The sequence below is a fragment of the Capricornis sumatraensis genome, chromosome 9 (assembly GCF_032405125.1).
Source record: "Capricornis sumatraensis isolate serow.1 chromosome 9, serow.2, whole genome shotgun sequence".
In the NCBI taxonomy this organism is placed as follows: domain Eukaryota; kingdom Metazoa; phylum Chordata; class Mammalia; order Artiodactyla; family Bovidae; genus Capricornis; species Capricornis sumatraensis.
The window spans coordinates 49,792,996-49,805,394 of record NC_091077.1 but is presented as its reverse complement, the minus strand read 5'-3'; the positions used below and the strand labels follow the sequence as shown (position 1 = coordinate 49,805,394).

Sequence of the window (12,399 nt, the reverse complement as noted above, 5' to 3'; positions counted from 1 at the left end):
ATTCTTTACCAACTGAGCTACAAGGGGTAAAGTTTTCAAAAAGACTAGTCAGGGTCCTTGGCTAAGAGGAGACTCTGCCTTGGGCCCACTGGTGTAATAAACTGCACTCCACTATCTGCACTGTCCTGAGTGAGTTTGTTTCCCGGAACGCGTGGCTACAACAATACCAGGTGTCAGCACTGTGTCTGGCACATAGGTCCACCAATTCCTTGCCCATACCCTACCATCTCTTCATTCCCTAACTTCCTTCTAACTCTTCCCAGTTGGAAAGGGATGAAATAGTCCCTCGCACTGCAGGTGGCATCTCAAAGCACATTATTCCCTAGCCGCGATGTGACAAAAGTTCCCAGGTAAACGCCAAAAAAACAACAGCACAAAATAAACACAGTGCTTCCAGGGAAAAACACAAAGTGAAGACTTCCACAATACTTCCAGGGTGAAAAGTACACTAATTTGAAGATTCTGCATGGTCCATTCGGGGCTCTTCTGTGAGAGGCTTCCTTCTCCTAATTCTGCACCCTGAACCTGCCAGAGCCGAGCCACTCCCATCACTTCACTGCCTCTGGTCACTCAAGATATGATCCCTCCACACACAGTTAAATTCTTCAGATATGCCAAGCTCTCTATCACCTACCTGGAATACTCTTCCCATCCGTCTTCTAACTCTTACCCATCCTTTAGATGAGGTATCACATTTCCTTGTAGAAGTTCCCTGTGGCCACCTCCAACCCTAAGTTTCATTTACGTATCCCTCTGGGGTGCTTCCATGGCACCTCATGTTTCCCCTCATAGCCATTCTCAAATCATACCCTGGGACACCTGTTAACATGAACAAGATGAGAAACCAGTGACCACAGACGTGCTTAAAAGTCATAGGACTTAGTGTGTCATCTACATGGCAAATTATCAGTCCCTGCTTTCCTGTTATCAGTGAAAATATAAGGCTTTTCAAATAACCTCAAATACTGTCTACCAAATACTTTCTATATTTAATCTAGAGTAAGGCTGGACGAGAATAGCAGCGGAGGATAAAATCCAATTTAAGGACTATTTAAAAGGGAACGTTTAAGAACTATTTAAAAGGAAATAGGATGTTCTGATTAATTTAATAGGAAGGTCTAGTTCAATACAATGCCTCCATCAGCCATTAGAAAATTAAAATTTAAACACAAGAACCATGACATTTCACAAGATTCAAGTCAGAATGGGCATCTGAAGCCTCTTTCCCCCAATGACAATGAGAGAGAGAAAAGAACAGAGCAGCACTGTTACCTGCAGGTACAAAAGGGGGAAATGAGGTCTGCCATCCACTATACTGCCATCAGGTAAAGCCAGGGATAAGGAATTTTAGAAAGGAAGTGTTACCAAGATGCTGCTGGAAGACTTCAGAGAAGAACAGGGGATCTGATATTAAAGAAATTCTCAAGAAAAATATTTTGAAAACCCAGGGAGACTTGAGTTCAGTCAGTATCCTCACACGTACTAAGTCGCTTCAGTCATTCCAACTCTCTGTAACCCTATGGACCATAGCCTGCCAGGCTCCTTTGTCCATGGGACTCTCCAGGCAAGAATACTGGAATGGGTTGCCATGCCCTCCTCCAGGGAATCTTCCTCACCCAGGGACAGAGCCTGAGTCTCTCATGTCTCCTGCACTGGCAGGCAGGTTCTTTACCACTAGCGCCATCTGGGAAGCCCTATACCTTCATAAGTAGGACTAAGAGGTTTGCTGTGGGATGGGCAACACATTATCATACAATATACATTTGGTGGATAACAGAAGAAGCAATTTGACCCTTCTTGTTTTACCTCACCTACACATGGCTGACAGGCTTTGTATCAACTGAATGTGTGACAAGAGTTGAGGCAAAGATTAAGTAACTTAATATTAGAATATAATGGTCAAATACATACTATAACCTTGCTTTCTTTCTCTCGCCCCTCAAAGAAGGCATGAGCTTAGAAATGAGACTTACTGATTCATCTGAGTATTGGTGTTGGAGAAGACTCTTGAGAGTCCCTTGGACTGCAAGGAGATCCAACCAGTCCATACTGAGTGCAGCACTTTCATAGCATCATCTTTCAGGATTTGAAACAGCTCAACTGGAATTCCATCACCTCCACTAGCTTTGTTCATAGTGATGCTTTCTAAGGCCCACTTGACTTCACATTCCAAGATGTCTGGCTCTAGATTAGTGAGCACATCATCATGATTATCTGGGTCGTGAAGATCTTTTTCGTACAGTTCTTCCGTGTATTCTTGCCACCTCTTATTAATATCTTCTGCTTCTGTTAGGTCCATACCATTTCCGTCCTTTATCAAGCCCATCTTTGCATGAAATGTTCCCTTGGTATCTCTAATTTTCTTGAAGAGATCTCTAGTCTTTCCCATTCTGTTCTTTTCCTCTATTTCTTTGCACTGATCGCAAATAGGTATACAAATTAAATATACAAAGGTCATTTAAAAAGGCCTTAATTTTTGAAGCTACTAATAATCCAAGAAAAAATAAAATGACTCAAATGTAAAGATATTTCAGAAGGATTTTCCCTTTAAAAACTGTAGGATCTTTTTTAAAATTTATTTTTAATTGAAGGATAACTGTTTTACAATATTGTGCTGGTCTCTGCCATACCATCAACATGAATCAGCCAGAGGCATACATATGTCCCATCCTTCTTGAAGCTCCTTCCCACCTCCTACTCCATCCCACCCCTCTAGGTTGTCACAGAGCACCAGTTTGAGATCCTTGAGCCACAGAGCAAATCCCACTGGCTCTCTATTTTACATATTGTAGTGTATATGTTTTCCTGCTCCCCTCTCCATTCATCCCACCCTGTCCTGCCCGTGTCCACAAGCCTGTTCTCTATGTCTGTGTCTCCACTGCGGCCCTGTACAGAAGGATTTTTAAAAGCTCAGTTAATTGGTAAAATCAGGTTAAGATTTGTGATAAATCAGGAAACATTTTTGGTTTCTGCATTGATTTAAAAATAAATAACCTTCTGAAGGATCTGATCTTTTTCTCTGCTAAAGGTTAATAGGGAATCTCTGTTTACTGAAGATACAACAAATTTCATGTTCACCAACTTGTACTGGACCGTTATCGTAATATGGCAAGTGTGTGCTTTAATATTAAGAAAGATTATCACCTGTTTCACCATTCATTAAAATTAAGCATATATGGCAACTATCATAAAACCTTTAAAAGACAAATGACTAACTGGAGGAGATATTTGTAAAACATGTCAGAAACAAAATTAGCTTCTTTAAATAAGCAAATAATCCCTGCAAATCTTTAAAGAAATGACCAACTGTAGGAGTGGGAAATGGAATGACCAAATGAAATACACAATCCACAGAAAAGAACAAAAACAACAGCATGCCGACATCCAAAATGATGCTCAGTCTCACTCATAACACATCAAAGAGAGCATTTTTCACCTAACAGATCCACAATTTTAAAGTCTGCTTTATGGTGTTAAGGTGAGGGGAGGGTTAGTATACATTTACAGATTACTGGGGGAAGTATAAATGGTTTAAAATTCTTTGGAAGGTAATGTGGCAATGTCTATCAATTTTAAATATATACCCCCTACAACCCAACAATTTTTTGTTAGGAACTTACCTTATATATAAACTTGCCTAAGTATCCAAAGATATTAAAAGAATATTTATTTTACACTGTGTCAAAAGCCTCAAAAAAACTACATGTCCACTATAGTATAGCCATACAAGGGTAAAGCTATGAAGCTATTAGGTACACGTGTATGCTCACACACAGGGAAAAATTATGAAGCCATTAGATAGACACCCCCCCTCACTTTCAAAAGCGCAAAAAAAAAAAAAACAGGAAAAGAATCAGCTCCCATGGGAGCTAAAGCCTTAGCAACATGGGGTCAATATATCAACAGCAGCTATAATGTTGACACGCTGCTATAAGCCATTCCTAATAAGAAGTGATCTTGTTCTCTTTGGGCCGAATTTTTGTTATTGGATTTCTCTGCATTGACAATATCGCATGTTCAAATACTTTGCTTGCCTTTAAGCACGTTGCCATCTCTCTATCCCAGAGCACACTAAGAGGGAGGAACGGCATTTCCAAGCTTCAACAACCAAGACTGCATATAGCTGATATACTGCAAATTTACCCTCTTAAATCTAGCCAATTGGGTCAAAGAGCCCACTAAAATTGAAAGAGATTCTTCTAAATATGAATGGGCATCTCAACTCTTAATCCTATCCTGTGCAAATGGTTTCGTATAGCCTGTGGCCATCTATGTAGGCAGGAGGAAACATATCTAAATAGAAAGTTACTCTAAATGCAGCAAGGGAGAAGCAGCAGGAAAGACAAATCCAAACTTGGCTCTATTTCAGAATAAAAAATGAAGCCTACCACATACAGAGGATGGGAGAAACATGAACACAATGAAGCCACGGGCAGGCGAGAGTAAGAAATGTGTGTGTGTTCAGTCGCTCAGTTGGGTCCGTCTCTCTGTGATCCGATCGACAGTAGCCCACCAGGCTCCCTTGTTCATGGGATTTCCCAGGCAAGAATACTGGAGTAGGTCGCCATTTCCCCCTCCAGAGGATCTTCGAGATCCAGGGATCAAACCTTCAAGTCTTCTGTATTGGCAGGCACATTCTTTACCACTGAGCCACCTGGGAATCTCCAAGGGCTTGGTAATATAAATTTCAATCAGTCTATGTACTTATCAAGACTTCAGGACAGCTCTGTTTGGTTTGGGTTGGTCTGATGTCTGCAATAGGTAAAATAAAAGATCTTTGTGGTTTAAAAGCACCTCAGCTCAAACTTCTATGGAAGATTTTCCCTTAGCTAAGATTTATCACCCCAAGATTTACTACTGGATTTTCTAGCTCTGGGCACAGAACACAATGTTAGCACACGACACTAGTTCTGCCATCCCGCCAACAGCAACAATTGCCCAAAAACACATGCCTCCAAAACTAGGAGAAATCCCACATTTTGAAAGTCACAGCATCAAAAGGAACACAGCTCATCATCATTAGTGTAACCATCATTCCTTCCTACTGCTTTCTCAGTCATGTTTAATGAAAGTAACAAAAGAACTTTTAAAATATCACAATCAATGAAAGGCAAGGACGGGGTCAAACTGTGGATTCTGCAGGCCTAATGTAGACAGTCTACTTCTTAAAAGGCTTTTGGAAGGAAAGATTCTCAGCAACAGAGATACTTATTAACACTCAACAGTGGTCCTCTGTGTTTTCACCAAAAATCTAAGAGCCTAGAATTTTCAATGTTCTCAGATTCTCTGGCTCTAGATAATCAATTAACTACTCTTTAGCCCATGTCTAACATGACAGATTGGTAAGGCCATCAATCCTTACATATTCTATCTGCCTCTGTCAGACAGATTCTGTTTGTAGGGAAGATAACAAGCTGATGTTTAGTGCCAAACCCCAGTAATTTCTTAAACAGCAAATCACGGACTTTCCCTGAGGCCCAGTCGTTAAGAATCTCCCTTTCAATGTATGGAATGCAGGTTTGAAGGAGAAACCAAGATCCCAAATGCCACGGGGCAACTAAGCCTACACAGCACCAACTACTAAGCCTGTGCACTCTAGAGGCTGTGCTCCACAAGAGAAGGCTATGCACTGGAACAAAGACCTAGCACAGCCAAAAATAAAGAGTAAATAAAAAACTTAATAGTCAATCTTTGCCTCTAAATACATGTTTAAAAACAGTGAACTCTAGGATTTATCATAATTTTCTCTCATCCTCGTTCCCCCCCATCTCTCAAAAAAGGCTAGTATTGAACTCACTGAAATAAAGATACTGATACCAGCATCATTAGGCCCAACTGTGGTTGCCAACTAAGAATCCTAAAAGGTTCTTGGGAAAGGATATACTCAGACCCACAAATCTTATATCTTTTTGCAACTTTTTGATAATTGCGAAGAGACCTCCAAAGAACCATGACCGAGACTGGTAGCCAGAAGATTTTCTTTAACCGAGCTCCTCTGGGATATGAAAATTTTGGGAGTCAGGCATGATTGGTTAAGAAACACCTGATTTGAAAATTTCACGTCATACATCTGCTTTTCCAAAGAGGTAAATATTTATTCCTGATTAGCAATATATGTTAAAAGCAAACTTTCATGAAGAGTAATGCAGATAAATATTAACACCTGAACCCTGCCACATGACTCATTTAATTTGCTTAAAACCATTCACACAGAGGACAGACAGGCTAGATTTTACTCGTCCTTTGCCTTGTCACGAACAACAATAACAGTGAATATTGAAACAGATGATATCAAGAGTACTTTCCAGAGGTTGTACTGCCACTTTAATTAAGTCAAAGGCATATGTATGCAGAATAAAGCCGTTGTGAAATGAAACCAAGAAAAGGTTTAATTCAGAAAGAACATGGGTTTCTTTTTAGTTCCTTTAGCTAACGAGAGATAAAGATCAAAAAATGATACAAATCTCCATCAATAGGAACAGTGTACTCCAACCCATTTTAAGACAAACTTCACGTCTTCTTTGATTCCAAAGCCTAAACTTTTTGAACACAAAGAGAAGTCAAGTGGGCAAGACGGCTAGTGACCTAGACAGATCGTGCTCTCTGGGTACTGTGGTATAGCAGGCATTACTGCCCACTTCTTCAGGTGTATCAAAAAATACTCTCGATTGCACTGGTGCTTTTCTGAACAATTTTCCTTGCCTACAAATCTGTTATAATAGTATTAGGATAATGTAATTTAAGGGTTTTTCATCTGTTAGTGTACTGTAAGTAGGCCAAGTAGACTACAAGGGCAGAAAGGAACCAAGAGTTCAAGGGGAAGGAAATGCTTTTCCCTCTAAATTTTCACATATAACTCATTCCTAATCATGGTTGCTCTAATCCAATTGATTTTAACACTTTTCTCCACATGGAACTAAAGTGGTTACTTTAGGGGAGAAATTAATCCAGCTCCTCCTGCCTTGCAAAGGCTTTTTTTCATCAGAGGGTGACTAACTTCAGTAAGAGCATTTACAGTATCCCCAGGGCTTCTTTTCCTTAAAAAAAGAAAAAAAAAAAAATTGAGAGACCACCCTTATCAGACACCCCTCATTGGAAGCTCTGCAAACAAGTTCTGTTCCTTTATAGAATGGTCACTCTGAAACCTAGGGTCACAGACCCTCTAAGAATTTGATTAAACTTTATTGACAGAAAAATGCACAAGCAACAAAACTCTACGGGCCAATTATGGACTCGGGTTAAGAGCTTCCAGCCTACAGAGAGACAGACTGTGGAAAGGATCCAGGTCAGTGGAGGAATGGCATCCTGAATTCTAAACGAGGACCTCTCCCTCTCTTCCTTAACCAGGAAACAGGAAAACTGGGAACAATAGTTCCTGAGTATAAGGGGTTCCACTAGTGGGCAACGCTGGCCTGGGGACTTCTCTCTGGCCTGCAGAAACTGAGAACTGCCCTGCTGGTAGGGTCTTTCTTTCCCCTCTCCTTTCAGAGGTGTCAGACATGCCCCATGGGTTTTTAGACTCTATCAAACCTAAGGAGTACTTCTGTCATCTTCTCTCTCCCTTTACACATCCCAGGCATTTTCCTCAATAAAATTCTTATACCTCTAATCCTATCCTGGGGTCTGTTAGAAGGAGGAGCCAAACTACACACCTGCAATTGCTGCTGTCTCCACAGAGACCGGAGGAAAGCACCCTGGAGTCTTCAGTCCTCATTCTGGCACTGCATTCCAACACAGACACAACACCCCTTGAGAAAATAACTTCTTACACACACCCAGTGTGATAAAGCCCCTGGAAGCCAACAGAGTGATGGTGTTCTGGTTTCACAGATTTCATCGGGTAGTTTTCAGATTTCTGCCTTCAAGTCTGAGACAAGACCTACTGAGGATAAGTATGAGAGAAATGGTATGGGAGAAATGGCCAAGAAGGCCAAATCAGTAATGTCAGGTGTACAAGAGGCCTTACCTTCATCAGGCCTGAAACTATGACCCTAACTCACACTAGAAATAACTTTCATGTTTATACAGTAGTAAACATGGAGCTGTATGTTCATAACCAAATTCTGAAAAGTGATACTATTCCGGCAGGAGAAGGTAGTGTTAGGTCAAGTAGAAACAGCCAAAGCAAAAATCCTATTCCAAAGTATGTGACCTTTTGTATTCCCTAGAGAGAGTCTAACAACAGTTAGTTATGAGACTCAGTTCTTAAGTGTGCCAACAGGCGCTGTTGAGCATGCAAATGCTCTATTGTTTGAGGGCCACAATACCCCAACCCAGATCAGTAGATGCTTTTAGCTTTAGGAGTTAAGTGAAATTCTGAGGTATATACAAGCGACCATGTCAGAATATAGCCATACTGTACCACTTGTCCTAAATTATTTCTGTTCCACTGTTAACACTTAGAGCATGCAATATTAAATTATATCAACCTATCCTTTTCTCCTACCAAGACATCCAAAGATTTCTGGATTATTATTTTTCAGTTAGTATTGTGATGAAACACTATTATATAAAATAAGACAGAGAAAGAGAAATCATTTTAATTAGCTTTCTCTTAAAATTCTCAAAGAGCAAAATAACCAAATTCTTTGTTTTCCAACTTTTTCCCCCCTTTATTCTTGGTTTATAACGCTAAACTCTTAATGGCAAAGAAGCAAAGCCCACTGAACTAGTTTACCAACACATCTGAAGCAAATCATAGTCGTAACTTCTATTTTAACCAAGCATGACAACCAGGTGATTAAGTAGCTTTCCAAACTACCAGAGCAGCAGACACTCGCATAGAATGCTGTTAAATCAGCACTTCATAAATCGTGCAGGCTCCTGCCCATTTAGATGCTCTCTCTATGCAGAATAGGCAGTCTAATGCTGGCTCTTCCAAGCATTATAAAATAGTCACTCTGCTAACCCAACTCACTGTTCAGATGGATCTTCTTGAATACAGCCTTTATTACAACCTCACTGCTGCTTCCTACACTGAAGGAATACCATGTTTTCAGGTCAGGAGTTCTTCTTTCTCGCTTTATTATAATCGGGGGTCTTACAACGACCCCGATATTGTTACAAAGCACGCTGCTTTATAGCAGTAAAGCTTCTGGAAAACCCAAACAAAAGACACGTCACCCGGTGACGTCAGCCTATATACAGTTCTGTGTGGTCGCAGCACATAAGCAAATCCATTCTTGTGCCGTTTCTCGGAAAAGCTTTTCAGTAAATGCACTCATGCTGCTCCAGGAGCTCTTCTCTGCAACAAGCCGCCCATCTGCCATCAACAAGTTAAGACCGAGAGAACTAACGGCTGCGGAAAGGAGAGGCTGAAGCTTTGATTAACCAGCTGAGCAGTTACAGGAGGGCGAAATTAATAACATATTCAAAACTGATTTAGGGGATCAGAGTGGTCAAAGAAAATGAAACCAATGCTTTCGAATGGAATATCCTAAGGAAAAACAACTCGCCCTGGTGGATTTCAATTTTACTCGGAAAGCCTGGGACACAGAAAACAGGAAACTGGTCAAAGGCTCCTGCATGTTAGAGCCTTTTACAGACTCACTGCGTTGAGTCTGACAACCGAGACTGAATGCAGCCTCCAATGTGCTCAGAAGAATGGGTAAGTCCATGTATTTAATGTGTCTTGTACAGTCAGCAAGGAGTCACGCTTTTAAAATAAGCCATTGAATTCACATTTTATGAGAGAAATTACTTGTCACATTTTTGGATTTTGAGGTTTAGGTAAAATATATACTGCTGATGACAGGATGTGTTGTATCTCCTTTCTTAATGGTTTAAGTTTTGTTCTAGTCATACTAACAAGGCTAGTTTTCCTACAGCAAATGAAAAAATAAGTTATATGTAGTGAAATCTTTTGCCATAATGTTGTTGTTGTTGTTTTTTAAAAGCCCGTATGCTCTGCTGAAAAATATTCTATCTTCTTGTTTTCCTTAAATTATATTCTGCAGGCTTACATTTCAAGTGGCCATTAGGGGCCCCTATGCTAGCAGCAATATATGCAATGAGTATGGTTTTAAAAATGCTGCCTGCGCTGGGTATGGCGTGTCCACCCAAATGCCGCTGTGAGAAGCTGCTCTTCTACTGCGACTCTCAGGGCTTTCACTCAGTGCCAAACACCACAGACAAGGGCTCTCTGGGCCTGTCCCTGAGGCACAATCACATCACAGAGCTCGAAAGGGATCAATTTGCCAGCTTCAGTCAACTCACCTGGCTCCACTTAGACCACAATCAAATATCAACAGTAAAAGAAGATGCTTTTCAAGGACTATATAAACTTAAGGAATTAATCTTGAGCTCCAACAAAATATTTTATTTGCCAAACACAACTTTTACCCAACTGATTAACCTGCAAAATTTGGACCTGTCTTTTAATCAGCTGTCATCTCTGCACCCAGAGCTCTTCTATGGCCTCCGGAAGCTGCAGACCTTGCATTTACGGTCCAACTCCCTGCGGACTATCCCAGTACGCCTGTTCTGGGACTGTCGTAGTCTGGAGTTTCTGGATTTGAGCACAAACCGTTTGCGAAGTTTGGCTCGCAATGGATTTGCGGGATTAATCAAACTGAGAGAGCTTCATCTAGAGCACAACCAGCTGACGAAGATTAATTTTGCTCATTTCCTACGGCTAAGCAGTCTGCACACGCTCTTCTTACAATGGAACAAAATTAGCAACTTGACATGTGGGATGGAGTGGACCTGGGGCACTTTAGAAAAACTAGACTTGACTGGAAATGAAATAAAAGCCATCGATCTGACAGTATTTGAAACGATGCCTAATCTTAAAATACTCCTCATGGATAACAACAAGTTAAACAGCCTTGATTCCAAGATCTTAAACTCCCTTAGGTCCCTCACAACCGTTGGCCTCTCTGGCAATCTGTGGGAATGCAGCCCTCGAATATGTGCTTTGGCCTCCTGGCTGGGCAGTTTCCAAGGTCGGTGGGAGCATTCCATCCTATGCCACAGCCCTGACCACACCCAGGGAGAGGATATACTAGACGCAGTCCATGGATTTCAGCTCTGCTGGAATTTATCAACCACCGTCACTGCCATGGCTACAACTTATAAAGATCCAACCACTGAATATACAAAAAGAATAAGCTCATCAAGTTACCATGTGGGAGACAAAGAAATCCCAACTACTGCAGGCATAGCAGTTACTACTGAGGAACACTTCCCAGAACCAGACAATGCCATCTTCACTCAGCGGGTAATTACAGGAACAATGGCTTTATTGTTTTCTTTCTTTTTTATTATTTTTATAGTGTTCATCTCCAGGAAGTGCTGCCCTCCCACTTTAAGAAGAATTAGGCAGTGCTCAATGATTCAGAACCACAGGCAGCTCCGATCCCAAACACGACTCCATATGTCAAACATGTCAGACCAAGGACCATATAATGAATATGAACCTACCCATGAAGGACCCTTCATCATCATTAATGGTTATGGACAGTGCAAGTGTCAGCAGCTGCCATACAAAGAATGTGAAGTATAATATCTACCCATCATCAAAAATTACATCAGATAAGTAACCTATTTTACATAGTAGGGGCTAAATACATATCTAATTTTTACCAATGGTGACATTAAGCCTAATTTTTCCAAACCAAGTGGAGACAGGTTTCTGACGTGTTGAAGTATTTTTAATTTTTTTTAATGAAACCATATTTTAAGTGTTAAATGAAGCAATGCTCACATTAATTTGCACTCTTGTGGGAAAGTCTAAAAATGCTTACTTCAAAATAAGACATTTCATGTATGTAATTATAAACTATTGTGTGTAAACATTTACACTAAGGTCTCCATATGCTATTTTTTTCTACTGAAAACAGTTTGGAAAGACGCTACTGAGCAGAAAGAGATATGGATCAATACTTGTTTGATCATTGCTCTCCACCCCAAGTACCACAACTGGCTTGCTGCTTAAAAGGAGACTTAGCAAAGTTCTCTTGTATGATAATTTGGTATTTACTTAAACCTACAGTTTAATGCCAGTGTGGGGAGTAGAATTTTATGTATGCTGAAGACTGGTCAATATTAAACACTCTTCTTCCAGAGTTTTTGCCTGGGTTAGTAGGTATTATCAAAGTCCATATCATGAAATTAGAACCCTTTATGTAATTCTAATAAGCTGAGTGACTCTTTAATATATATAAACAATGAATCCAAGTGATTGTGAAAAGGTCTCATTACAATGAAATCAATTCTAAATAATGACACTGACTTCGTATCATATCTCTAGTTTGACTTATAATGGACATGTTGATTTTTGTGGCATTAGATAATTATTTTAAACTAGTGTTAAATTATCACTTTACTAATTGGTTTACTAAATCCTATACTTACATTTATATGTGAAAAAAGATTTAGAAATTATTTTGGAGAGAAAAA

The 12,399-nt window shown here is 40.2% G+C and overlaps 2 protein-coding genes across 2 annotated transcripts in view; one reads left to right on the top strand and one right to left on the bottom strand.

Moving 5' to 3' along the window:
- Positions 1-12,399, bottom strand: part of CTNNA1 (catenin alpha 1) — a 174,219-nt gene that overhangs the window by 54,407 nt on the left and 107,413 nt on the right. The window lies entirely within an intron of this gene.
- LRRTM2 (leucine rich repeat transmembrane neuronal 2) lies at positions 8,037-11,503 on the top strand. The gene is made up of 2 exons (XM_068979958.1): positions 8,037-8,094; positions 9,957-11,503. The coding sequence occupies exons 1-2, from the start codon at positions 8,037-8,039 to the stop codon at positions 11,501-11,503; spliced, it is 1,605 nt and encodes a 534-aa protein (XP_068836059.1).

What these genes read in the sequence shown, in the direction of transcription:
- LRRTM2 (XM_068979958.1), top strand. Translation starts at nt 8,037, where the DNA reads ATGGAGCTGTATGTTCATAACCAAATTCTGAAAAGTGATACTATTCCG. An exon ending in TACTATTCCGGCAGGAGAAG is followed by an intron (nt 8,095 to 9,956) that starts GTAGTGTTAGGT and finishes TATATTCTGCAG; the next exon opens with GCTTACATTTCAAGTGGCCA.